The following is a 12,934-nucleotide window of genomic DNA, read 5'->3' as shown; positions in this document are numbered from 1 at the left end:
GACGGGAACAGAGGAAGTCCTGGCAGCAGTGCTTCTCTGTTCATGACAGCTACTTTGCCTCGGATGAGCTGGAGACAACATGCGTCACTTGCGGGGCGCGGCTGCGGTCCTGCGATGGCAGATGACCCTGTTGACTGACCTGACGTGCCTGCCATTGAATCCACAGTAGACGACGACCCGTCAAAGTAAAAGGTTTCAGTGAGCCGACCTTTCTCCACCGTCGACATCTATGCGGTCCAATATAGATGGTCTCATAGGCAGGCAGCTGATCGCCACACGGATTCTGCATTGGGTCGGCAAAAGAGAAGGAGAGAGTCCATATGGTCTAACGTCTTATCGTCTAACCCGGGCATACGGGCCCACCGGGGCCAGTCAAGTCGTTGAAGATGTCCGCCTGTCGTTTGTCGGCTCCTGAAGGAGTCGTTCCAAGCCTTATTGCGAAGGGGTACTTCCACGCCCGACCCTCTCTGCAGCTACCCGTTTGGAGGACACAAGAGGAGACATCCTCTCGCCATGCGGGAGATACCCACCCCTCTTGTGCGCGTGTACGATGTACGATGTGCGATGTATGTATGTGGGGTGGGGGGGAAGGGAGGCGAGACCAAGAGACCATTGACATTCGCGTCGATGCGTTGTACGACCTGGTCTGTATACCGCTGCCTCTGTATATGCGCTCCAAGAACAGAACTCAGGAGACCTTCTATCAGGGCCAGTGTTTTTTTGGTAGAAGGGGAGACCCCAGAATAACAAGAAAGGTGATGAGGGTATGCAAACACACACGCCGCTGGACTGAACTTCAGGGGCGACGAGGACGTTACTAACAGCTGGGCTATCTATGCTATAACAGCACGGATACAACCTATTCCGATTTCAGTTTTGCATCTGCTTCCTTTCTCTCTCCTCTCGCTCCATCTTTCTCTTTCTCTCTCTCTCTCTCTCTCTCTCTCCCTCCCTCTTCTCTGTCTCCTCGGCTTTTCTTTTCCTTCAGCTCGATCAAGTAATCCTCTTTCACTTCCCTTCTCCCCCCAGACTTCCTGTGAAACCCGTGGGAAGAGTTCAACTGGCCACAAGCAGTCAACAGTCTTCGGCTTTCGTCTTGACAAGAACAAGGCCCTGTGCAGACTAACGAGGCGGTGGGGGCCGACATCACTTCGTGTATCAGGACCGTTCCGTTGGCGGGCCTCGGTGCCGAGAAAGAAAACGAAAACAAGCTTATATCCAACGACGGCCCTGTCAGCTTGAGACGGGAACCAGGCCGCCGAGTCCAACTTGTCCATTCGTCGTGTGCCGGCAAACACGGATCTTCACTGGAGCAGAAGATAAACATATCGCCACAACGATGGTCAACCAAATCTGTTACTCTACCGACGGAGGACGATATAGTCGTCTTGGCCCCCGGTTTCCTGGACCTTTCAGTGACCGCCAGCGCTATCATCTTTCACCGGAAGAGACTCGGCCGTCTAACATGAAGGCCATCGGCGAGCGGGAGCCCGAAGCCGAATCGACACCGCCACGGAAGCGTATCGCCCTTGCTGTAAGGATCCTCTACCACCCCTCCCGCTCCTCCGGGGGATGCCCTCGCGAGGCTTTGTGTTGTTCTTCAATATAATCTCTCTAACTCCGACTCATTGGATAGTGTGCACGTTGCCGGAAACGAAAGATTCGGTGCAGCGGTGATCCGGGAAACGGAATGCCGTGTCAGAACTGTAAAACCGCCGGCGCCGAGCCGTGCCAGTTCTTGAGGGTTAGACGCAGCCCTTCTCCCAAAACCATGCAAAGGCAGGACGCTGACTAGATTCTTCTTCCCAGGTGTCTGCTACAGAGACGGCCATCTTCCAAAACTTCGCATACGACATGGACTCGGCCAGAGTCTTCCAGGCGCGAGGCAGCATTGCCACCCCCTTTTCGCCGCACTATGGTCCGGAAATGACCGACGGCCTCTCCCGCTATCACCCGCCATCGAGCGGTTACCAGTACCCAGCCAGATATTACTCTGGTTTGCCTAGCTGGGCACCCAGCTATGGCGAGGACGGCGTTGATTATGCGAGTTTCGGCTACCACCCCCATACGTACTACGGCAACAATGCAGCCTATCTCTATAGAATGGCGTCGAGTGCGAAGGCGGTATCCGCAAACGGAATGTATGCAACCACAGACCCGACGTACAACTGTGTTCATCGTCCACCGGTCAGCGGCGAAACGGCCAATTTCTCGCTGTCCACCGTGGCAGCCTCCTTGCCTTCGGCCGTGGCAACCAACGACAAGCTGCTCCCTACGCCGGTGAACCGAGCGGTGGCCTCTCAACGCGGAGACTACGGGCCGCCCAAGGCCTCCCAGGAAGATTCGACGCAACCTTCGCCTACCGCAACCGTCGCGGAGATGCAGGGGAACTACAGCGACTATGACAACCCACCGGTTTCTACGTACCATCCTTCTCCTGGAAGCATCCCCTCTGGCCACCGGCTCTCCACGTCGACGTCGTGCGGAACGGATGTCTACTCGAGCTCCTCTTCCGGAAGCTCCCTCTTCTCCGAGTTAGAGCCGGGCCTCCGCAGCCAGAGTTCCGGCAGCGACCTCTCATACAAGTATACCGACTCGTCGAGGAGGGGCAGCGGCACCTCGACCCTTTCCAACGGCCACGCCTACATGGTTCCCCAGCTTCCAAGCTCGTCGGCTCCCCTCCACAGCCACCACCACGCCGAGCATAACCATGGCGTCCCCGCCGCAGCTGCCTATATGATGTCGGGCGGCGGGCCCACCAACACGGCCACAACAGCCGCGACGGCGGAACTGTCTGGAGCTACGACAGGCGTCGGCGGCAGAGGCGGACCCAGTGGTGCCACAGACCATGCGGACGCCCAGCCAGCACCGGACTGCTGCAAGTAGCCTTCCCGCAGCGTAGGGCGGGTGCGAAACCCTTGGTCCTCCCTGGTTGGCGGCCCATACTATCACCGACTTTTGCAAAGGGTCTTCGAGGGCGTCTGGGTCTGCCATGTGGATGATCCGTCATGAGCAGCCACGGCAGGTTCAGACGTCCTTGAGACGTGAGAAACCACGAGGACGGACTAGGATGCCGACGTCTCCATCTCACGGGAGTTCATTCGAATACGCATTGCAAGCGGGGGCTTATCGTTCTCGTTTCCTCTTTTCTGCTTACCCCTTAACGTCACGTTTCTGCGTTTGTTCGTCTTTGGCAGCATCCGTATTTTTCTTTTTCCTTATTTTTTCCCCTTTGAGAGGGACTACTAATTACATTCCGAGCTCTTGTGAGCCCGTGGCGTCAGGTTTCTTATCTTTGGCTTTTTTTTTTTTTCATGTTCCTGGGTCTTGGCTGTGTGTACCATTTCGGCGTTGCAGCTTCGTCGCCGTTCCCATCGACTTAGACGCCGACGTCTGTGTCGGGCGTCACACCCGTTCTTCTTTTCCTTTCTGTTTTTCTATTCCTTCCCCTGGTGTCCACTCTTCTGCCTGTCTTACGCCTCCATGCCGTTGTCGTCTCCCTGACCAACCCCTGCGCCCCGCTGTCCTCCATCTCCCTGTCTCTGGATACGGCCGTACGACAGCACTTGGGTTCTATTACGCGCCTCGCGGGATTCCATTGGCTGCAAAGGGGTACGCTTGCTGCACGTCATGTCTGCGAGTCAGGGTTGGCATCTTCGTTCGTTTGGGATACCCTCTCGTCCTGTTGCCACACCAGACACGCAACCCATCGGGTGGCCGTCGACCAAAGACACCGTGGCATAGTCTGAATCTGCAACTTGAGCACGCGGACGCGGATTCTGGCTTGCCCAACGAGCCGGTCCGTCAGCAGCCGGTCAGGTCGTCTTCACCAGAAGAAACTTTGGTTTTTTGTCCTGTCCCAGACAATTCCCAATCTCCGTATACGGCCGGCAGACAACCCGATGCCCCCCAAGACCATTCCAACCAACTGGGCCACAATGACGATCCTCGAACCTCGGATCCGAAGAAATCGCACCCTACCCATGTCGACGGGTCCGCCCCAGATCCCTGCCTCTCGCTGACGAACGAGGCCCCTCGATCCCGCAGCCCGACATACTCACCTGCACACATCATCAGGCTGTCACCCGTGGTTCTCGGTCACATTTTCTTCCTCTTTTCCGACCCGAGGCCTTGGTGTAACAAGAGTTGCATAAGAGGCATGGAATGGGCCCGTGGGTTATTTTTGGGAACAATCCTTTCTTTTTCCTAGGCTGCATGAGCTTGGGACCTTTGCCACTTCCCCTCTCATTCCGTCCGACCTTTCCATCCCATCCTCTCTCTCTTCCCCCTTTTTCCCCCTGTCTTTTGTTGGGTTGGTTGGTCATTGTTCCCGTCTAGAGGCAAGTCGGAGCGTCAAAATAAAAGAAGACTGTATGCTCACGCGAGGGAGCGAGCCCTATGGATGTTGTTCCAGGGGAGGCTTTGAGGGACCGTTCTGGCTTTTGTTTGACCTTGGCGTGTCTTTCCCTTAATGTTCCTCGGCATGGTCTATTGATCAATTTTTTCTTCTTTTTCTTTCCTTGTGTGTGTCTCTCTCTCCATTCTCGACATTGGGATTTTTGGCGTCTGTTCCACTTCAGGTCTATGGGCAAGATCCCAGACCCTGGTAATGGGTAATACCCCCTTTCATTTTCTTTCCTTCTGCATCGCCGAGTGTCCACGGAAGTTGTTCGAATCACGGCATATATCTCCTCGAGGGAAGCAGGAGACAATGGAAACAGGGCAGCAGCATCATGTTACCACGTCGAGGAATAATGGTGGAGGGGACCTTCGGCGATGCAACGGGCATGTCGGTATGTCTGTGAACTGGGCAGAAAAGGGACAAAAAAGGGAAAACCAAAAGTTGTCAGCATTCATTTCATTTTTTTGGGAAAGGTCAAGTCTCTGGCCTGGTCTGTTATCATGTTTTCTTCGGTTGGTCTGTCTACCCCTATCTGCTGGCCACGTGTGCCAAACAAGTCATGGGGATCGGAATAGAGGCGGCGGGGAAAAGAAAGGGAAGAAAGACAGGAGGGCAAGACGCGCTGCATGACAGGTGCTGGGAGATAAGAAGTGACATGCTCTCAATAGGCGCCTATCGTGCCCTTCCTTGCGCTCCTCCCTGTCTCCGGCCTTCATTCCTCTCTCTGCGACTATAGTGAGTGAGCGATGAATCGAGTCACATCCTATCTTCACGTTCTGTGGTGCAACCAGGCCCACCAGTGATGTTATGAAGGCGTGTACGTGTAAATGTTTATATTGCCCCGGGTATCTGTGAGCAAGTCGCCTGCTATTATTACGTGTCTCCTCTTGTTGGGTTAGTACGGAGATCTTTCACCTCATCCTGGTGCCGTCCATTATCATCTCGAGGGTCTCAACCCCATCCTATCTATCGTACATCACGTTACAGCTTCTCGCTCACATCGCGTGCATTGTCCACTTCGCAGAACGCCTTGAAGGTGATAAACTCGTCGTCTGGGCCGCCCTCGGACTGTAGGACCAATTCGGCGGTGGACCCGACAAAGTAGACGTGGCCCTCGCTGATGCGCTCCACGGTAGGGCCGACGGCGATGGTACCGCGACCCGAGGTGCAAATGACGACGCTTGGGCCGTCGAGGGGCTCGAAGACGGCCTTGGCGGCGTCGCCACGGAGCACGGAGCGGACGATGCTGAACTCCTCGATGGGCGGGTCGTAGAGCGCGATGGACGAGCCGGCCGAGTAGGCGGCGCGGTTGAGAGTGGCGTAGGGATACTCGGTGGGGTGCAGTTTCTGGTCCTCGATCGGGGCCGTGTTGTAGGTGAGCATGTCGACGAGGGTGGTGACGTCCCTGAACTTGGGGGTGAAGCCGGCGCGGACGACGTTGTCGGAGGAGGCCATGCACTCGATGACGTCACCGGAGAGGTAGGCGTGGATGTCGTCGGCGACGAGGAAGAGGGCCTCGCCCGGCGCGAGGCGGACGTAGTTGAGGAAGAAGAAGACAAAGAGGCCAATGTCGTCGGGGAACTGGCGGTTGAGGCGGGTGACGAGTTCGGAGAGAACGGCACCGGAGGAGGAAGGGGTGCCGCCGGCCGCGAAGTTGTCGCCCTCGCTCCGCACCTGGGCGAGAAGGTTGGCCGTCTCCGTCCTGATCTCCTCCGGGGTGGCGGACAGTAGCGAGGCAAAGACATGCTGGAGGGCCGTCTTGTTGTGACGGCGGACCTCCTCCGACGCGCCGGCGGTCGACGTCTCGATGGAGGAGACAAACTCGTCGGCCTTGTCGGGCTTGACGAGGGCGCGGAGAGGCTGGACAGTTTTGAGAAAGTGGGCAATCTCGTTCAGGGGCCGGAAGCCGCAGAGGCCTTCGAACGGGGTGATGGCAATGGTCATCTCGGGCTTGTGATTGGCGTCTGGGTATTTCTTGGGGTCGCGGGCGTGCAGCTGTTCGGCGAGCCTCTTGTTGGGGTGGGCTTGGATGGAGAGGGCCTTGTCGATGGAGAGGACCTTGAGGAGGAAAGGGAGCTGAGGGCCGTACTTGGCCATGACGGACGAGGAGAGGAGCTGGGCATTCTCCTGGACGAGGTCGGTGAGTGGGCGGCCTGTAGCCAGGTCCTTGGACGGATTATTAGGGTGGGTGCCCATCCAGAGCTGTGAAGGTGATTCAACGCGCCGGTTAGCTGCCTTGGGAGAAGAAGGGACGGATGCCGGGAAGAGAGACATGCCTCTGCGTAGGGCTTGTCATGTTGAATGGAGAAGTCGTCGGTTGGAGTGGCAGCGGCATAGCGTGCAGCAGCCGACTCGGAGCCTTTCTTCCCCCATTCGTATGAATTGACGCCGCACTGAAGACGGATGAGTGGTACGGGGACCATGGTGACGATCTTCACGTGAAGTCTGCGATGAGATGAGAAGGAGATAGGGGAAGAGTGGGAAGAGTGGGAAGGATAGAGAGACAGAGAGAGAGAGAGAGTATATGCCGTCGTTGGATGAAATTAGGCTGTTCCCTCTGGTATTATTCGGTTGGAGACAAGAAGGATAGAGGTGCGCTTTACAGCGAAATCGAGAAAGATGGAAAACATAAGTTATGAGGTTGGTGGAAGATTGATGGTTGAGTTAAGGGAGCTGTGATGACCGCGGTGGGAGGCGCCCCGCGTCTAATTAGCTTGGATCTAGGTACTCAGTACGTTGTAGGTATGTTGTAATAGTGTATTACTTAGTAGTAATTACAGTCCAGAGCACCTACCTACCCAGGAAGGGAATGATTCACGGTTGACGTCAGGTACGATTCAAGTCTAGATACTTGACATTCCAACCAAGACGTGTCAGAAGCACGTGCTTGTACTTGTACGTGTTGGTGCTGAATACGGTTCAAGTGGGATTCCAGAGAATCCCCCTTTTTCTTTTTTATTTGGCATTTATTATAGCATTCTTACTTGTATTCGTATGCCTGTTTGCAATACGTGTACTTGCGCAAGACCGAATACCATATGTGGGAATACCATCTGTGGCTGGGATTCGCACATGTTTGTACGTGGCTGGAATAGGGGTTTCGGGACTTGACTAACGCAAACGTTTGAGGAATGTCGGCCGCTAATTAGTGTACATCGTACAGTACCGGTACCGACTGGAAGCTTAATGAGTCGTGGTTTCTGCACCGCCACGCTATCTATAGCGCGACCCACATGGGAAAGCAGACAACGTATGCACGTATAGAATGATACGTGTACCTACTTACGTATACCTAGATTGTCCGGTGTACGGGTGACAGGTGTGTACGTTGTACCCTTCCAGCGTAACATTGCGGGGGAAGAACTTCTACTCGGGTCCCTGGTCAAGTGAAGGATGTCCCCCCTGTCCGCTTCATCAACCACAAACCGGCGTAATTTTACCGCCTATTAAATTACGAGGTGGGTAGGGTCGATCGCTTGGCCTTGATCAAACACCAACTCATCTCGTAGCCTCCCCGAATAGTGCATGGAATCCTACCAACTCGCTCGCGTCGACCAACGTCGTCGTCGTAGTCGTCGTAGTCGTTGTCGTCGTCGTTGTTCTCGTCGTACGTACAACGAACGCCTGAATACTCTCGTTTCCCGACACGCCATAGTCGCTTGATTCCCTTCGTTTCTCCCCATTTCTCCATCTTCTCTCTCCAATCGTTTTTTCCCTCCTTGTACCTTCTCCAATCCACTCTTGCTACCTATTGTCATACCCTTTATCCGTACAATTCGATTGTCGAGCTGTTTGCCAGCACACCATCTTCTGGTTTCTCCACCATCAATTCCTCTTCTCAACGACGACCATTGTGACACCCTCGTCAATTCGCCAATTCGTGCCTTGCCTGACTTGACACATTATTACTTCGTACAACACACGTACGAGGCGTTAGTCGCAGAGCTTCCCCCTTTGGATACCTCGGGGGGGAAAGAATGAGGAGTTAGCGTGGATCGTCGCCAACTTTGTCGACGTGATGGACGGTTCATACCAGAACCCTTACCTTAGGGCCAACAGCCCGGGGCCCATGTGAGTTCTTGCTCCTTTTTGCCATATATCGCTCATCCAGCAGTGGGACGGTTTCTGACGACATTTCTTCCTCTTCGTCGCAGGAGCCCCAACCACCCAACGACAGACACATCTGCGTACCGTGCCAACGTCAACAGAACGAAGACGAGGAAATGGGTCGAAGCTAAAACCCAAAATTATGACGGAGACGACTGGGGCGGCGGCGATGATTTTGGCCCAGAACCGGAGCCCATGCCCGTGCCGCTGCCGCTGAGAGTCGGCGGCCCTCACGGGCCTTACCAATCCCCTCCTGCACCTCCGTCCAGCGTGTCGGCACCAGCTCCAGCGCCATTACCAGCATCAGAACCAACCCCTCCTTCGCTGCAGCAGCCGACAGGGCCCGATACATTGCAAGCCTCTCAAGACTCCGCCGACCCTTTACCGCTTCTGCAAGCACCAGTTCCGCAGCAAAGCATACATTCCGTTCCGTCGAGTGCCGGGGAGACGCAATCGATGGGCAGCCGTCTCGAACCTCCTGTTTCTGTCGCTTCGAACAACGAGGCCCCTGATGCGACAGCACCACTCAGTAGGCCAGATTCCTCTATGTCATCAGCCGAGCAACATCGTCGTGTGGAGGATGGAGGGGCCGATTCACCCGACCAGACAGGATCCAGCACCCATGAGGTTGCAGGCACAGAAGACAAAGATTCTGTTGCGGCACCTCGAGAAGCTACTTCAAGTGTCGCTACAAGTCCTGGTGTGACTCGTAAAGAAGTCGACGTTTCGCCAGGTGGCCCCACTCACGGGTTGAACACTGCGTCTCAAGGTTCTGATGGCGCTGCCGCCGAGGGAAGCAGTGATTACGTGTTTGACCGAGTACTTGCCCAACCTCAGCCTACCTACCCAAAGGCGACCACCACTGCCAGATTCCCCCGCGCCTCAGCAGAACATCCCGAACCCAGTCAGCCGGACGAGTCGGCCGCAGACGTGCCCCAAGACAAACCCAATCGTTTCGCCTCCAGCCCCCAGCTTCCCGACCTTGCTCGCATGTCCCTGTTCGGAGACGACTTGTTTTCCACCACCACCCAGCCAAGTACCATTACGCCCACGCCAGCCGTAGCCGCCGTGCAGGAAGACCCGACCCAGTCTCCCCAGTCTTCGTCCGTGCCCTTACCGACCGACACCACGATGGACAAGCCTGCGCCTCATCTTACCACGAAACCAGAAAAGCCGACGCAAGACGCAGCTCATACCACCAGCGATTCGCAGTCCGTCGATGGCGGGGCAGCAGTCCACGATCCCAATGACGAGGCAGCCGCCCAGACTCCCAAGCCGTCACAGCCGCCGCACGGAATTTCCATCGACTCCATCCCAGAGACCTCGCCGCCGGCGCAAGGGACTCGACGGAAAGAAATAGAGATTCCATCTGCGCCCGCCATCTCGGTGGATTCTGACAACGTCTCCCCCGTGTCAGAGCATGCGGCGGCGGGTGAGATCCAATCCCATAACGATTCTACTGCACCCGCAGATCGTCATGACCCGGCACAGCCATCTCAGTCCGATGCCGGCTCTCCGAAATCCGACACAGCCTTAACCCCGACCAAAGGTGTTCAAGCATCCACGAATGAACGGGCCCAACATGCTACCAATGCCGCCCAGGATGACTCCGTCGGACCCAAGGAGCCGCAGATGGAACCCTCCACGGAAACCGACAAGTTGACAGAAGACATCATACGCTCTTTGAGTCCTATCCGGCCCACCAGTGCCGAGGTCGCCTCAGGCGATGACGAGGGGCCCGGCCGCTCTCAACCTGGTCTTGGCCGAGAGAGCAGATACCTGAGTGGCGTCTACGACGACTACTGGGCGGCGACGGATGACAAACACCTTTCACTTCCCATCTCCGACCCGAAGCCACCCGCCGCCGCCGCCAGAAATAACGAGGCCGCAGGTGCCGCTTCCAGTGGCGTTTCCGAAATCCCTCCCCTGAGTCCTCGGAGAGCCGAGCCCGAGGCGACCGCTGCTCCGGTCTCTCGACCTCTGAGTCGGCGCTTCTCCTGGGAGGCCGAGGAACTCGTCGAGAAGAAAAGTTCTGCGACCAACGCCCCTGCCAGCCCTCTGACCGTCGTTGTCGGTCCATCGTTGCTGCCACACGAGGCTTCTCAAAGCGGCGCCGGGAAGAGGGAGAGCGCTATCGGCCCTCGAGATCATGCGACGTCGCCTCGAGTGGCCGCTGCACCCAGCGGGCACCCCGACCCGGAAGCCCACGAACCACCGTCGCCCGTCTCCGCAGCTTCCGTTCAGGACTCGTCTCCCTCGGCAGAGCAGAAGAACCGTCTCTCTCTACCGGAAGAAAAGCTGCCCGTCTCATCGCCAAGCGCCCATCCGGCGCTTGCGCACTCCCAAGGACCTAGCGCACCGGCGAAGGAGGTATCGGCGCCACCAACACCGCACGCTCACTCTCAGCCGACGCAAAGAATTCTAACTTTCAAGGAAATACGCGAATTACCCACTGCTGCGGACAGGATCGCCAAGTACAACGACACCAGGACCCAGTTCGCCGCCATGGATTCAGGTTTGACCGGCTGGCTCCTTGATCTGCAGGCCGAGCATCCGGAACATGCCAACGCCTCACCGTCTTTCCGCGCCATGATGATGGGCGCGCAAGCAGCCACCGGCCATGGCAGCCCAGGCTCGGCGCTCAAGTCGCCAGCACAGCAGCAGCAGCCGTATTACCAGCAGTATCTCAACGCCGCCGCACCCAACACCGCCGCCGCGCCTCCGGGCCGGCCCTCTTCCAGCAGCATGCCAATGGGCTCACACTTACCCTCCAGCGATTTCAAGCATTCCAGCGGGCAAGTCGGGGCGAAGGGCAAGGAGCTGTTGCTCGCGGCGGGCAAGGCGGGCAAGGGGCTGCTAAGCAAGGGCCGGCATAAACTCCGCGGGGACAAGGTATTTTCTTAATCATTCCTCTTACTGGGACCGACCAATCATACTATCTGGACATGTTTTCCTCTTTTCCTTTTTCTCTCCACTCGTTTTCCTCCTCTCGGTCCATGCTGGGACCTCTCTGATAACTTGGTCCTTTTTTCCTTTTGTTTTTCTCTATTTTCCTAGCCCAGCAACGATGGGATGGTGTATGAAATAAGGAATGATATGACATTATACACGATCATGTATTCCCTTGATGACTAGACGTCCTGATGACCTAGATGAGTATGCCGTTTCTAATGAGGTTTGTCGCGCAGAACGTCGAAGAATCTACTCCACCACCCAGCCAGCCCAGGGCCAAGCAGGATCGTCGAACCTCCTGGGGCATTAATTTCGGCGCCCGAACCCCACTGAAGGTCTCGGGCGGCGACCCGGCTCCACCTCCACCGTCCAGCAACCCAGACCGGACCCGTTTGTCCGTCTCGGCCCCCCAGATTCCACAACCAGCGCGACTGTCTCCTTTCGAAACCCTCCCCGATAACAAGGCATCTCCGTGGGGTCCTCCCGGCATCCAGCCACCTCCTCTGAAGCGAACAGTCCCGCCACCCACCCGTCAAATGGTGGGTCAGCCGGAGCTAGTCTCTCCCGTCTCTGAGACACATTCCGTGCGGCCAGTCCAGGAACCCAATCACCACACTGGGAAGGAGGATCAAATTCCTCATCCGGCCGGTAGCAGCACCATGGCTAGACGTACCGCGCCAGACGGCAGTCCCCAAGACACCCGGTCCAATTTCCTTGACGACGCTTCCGACGAATGGGTGGTGGTAGAACCTCCGGCGGCGGCCACCGGGGACGAGCAGCCTGCGGACGGAACTTCTTCGGCGCAGGAACATGAACCGCAATCGCCAAAGCGCGAGTCATCCTTCATTGGCCTCCCGCCCATCAGAAGAGGCTCTACTTTTGGCCTCGACTACACTAGAAGAGTAAAGGACCGCTCCTCTCTGAGTGAAGATGATGCCGACGGTACCTCGGCTTCTTTCCCGCGAGAGCGCCGGGGCTCGGGCACCTTGGTCGACACTGAATCGACAGCGAATGAGCAAACTCGGGATCATGAAGAACAGGGCCACACAGAAGATACGCTCGGCGCGTCGACATTGAGGCGAGTCTCTCACGATTCCTCCGAAGCGGACCTCGGGGAGGATCCCGAGAAGATGCCAATACCGCCCCCGGTCGAGGACCATCCTTTGCAGAACCGAAACCGCGGAGCCGCCACCCAGATGCAGCCGGCCACCATACGAACGCCCCTCGCTCTCGGGCCGCTTGGTCCCGAAGGCAACCCGGTTCAGCGCCTGCCTCCACAGGGCCCCTGGAAACTGGAAGAGTCGCACCTGTCTGAACCTCTGTTGCCAGCCAGTCGTAGCCGTCAGTTGGTGAATGTCTCGCCTCATCAGCCGCTCCTTGGCTTCGAGAAGGAAACTGGCCTTCCAGCCCCGGCCCCAGCTCAGCTTGGTGGCCAGCCACGGCCGCCAGTGCAGATGCCGCCTCGCCAGAAAC

The 12,934-nt window shown here is 57.0% G+C and overlaps 3 protein-coding genes across 3 annotated transcripts; 2 read left to right on the top strand and 1 right to left on the bottom strand.

The window, feature by feature from the left end:
- Positions 1-1,854: 1,854 nt before the first annotated feature.
- On the top strand, positions 1,855-2,886 carry ACRALDRAFT_1080378 (uncharacterized protein; the record flags this gene model as incomplete). Its single annotated transcript, XM_071019007.1, has 1 exon — positions 1,855-2,886. The coding sequence occupies one exon, from the start codon at positions 1,855-1,857 to the stop codon at positions 2,884-2,886; it is 1,032 nt and encodes a 343-aa protein (XP_070877638.1).
- Positions 2,887-5,383: 2,497 nt separating this feature from the next.
- ACRALDRAFT_2040755 (uncharacterized protein) lies at positions 5,384-6,825 on the bottom strand (the record flags this gene model as incomplete). Its single annotated transcript, XM_071021089.1, has 2 exons — positions 5,384-6,604; positions 6,679-6,825. 2 exons carry the CDS (start codon positions 6,823-6,825, stop codon positions 5,384-5,386), a joined length of 1,368 nt encoding a protein of 455 aa, XP_070877637.1.
- A 1,290-nt stretch (positions 6,826-8,115) lies between these two features.
- On the top strand, positions 8,116-11,636 carry ACRALDRAFT_2057967 (uncharacterized protein). The gene is made up of 2 exons (XM_071021824.1): positions 8,116-8,473; positions 8,557-11,636. The coding sequence occupies exons 1-2, from the start codon at positions 8,421-8,423 to the stop codon at positions 11,411-11,413; spliced, it is 2,910 nt and encodes a 969-aa protein (XP_070877636.1). The 5' UTR covers positions 8,116-8,420; the 3' UTR covers positions 11,414-11,636.
- The last annotated feature ends 1,298 nt before the right edge of the window (positions 11,637-12,934 follow it).

This window comes from Sodiomyces alcalophilus (genome assembly GCF_042370955.1).
Source record: "Sodiomyces alcalophilus JCM 7366 unplaced genomic scaffold ACRALscaffold_2, whole genome shotgun sequence".
NCBI classification, from domain to species: Eukaryota; Fungi; Ascomycota; class Sordariomycetes; order Glomerellales; family Plectosphaerellaceae; genus Sodiomyces; species Sodiomyces alcalophilus.
This window is presented reverse-complemented; position numbering and strand designations above follow the sequence as displayed.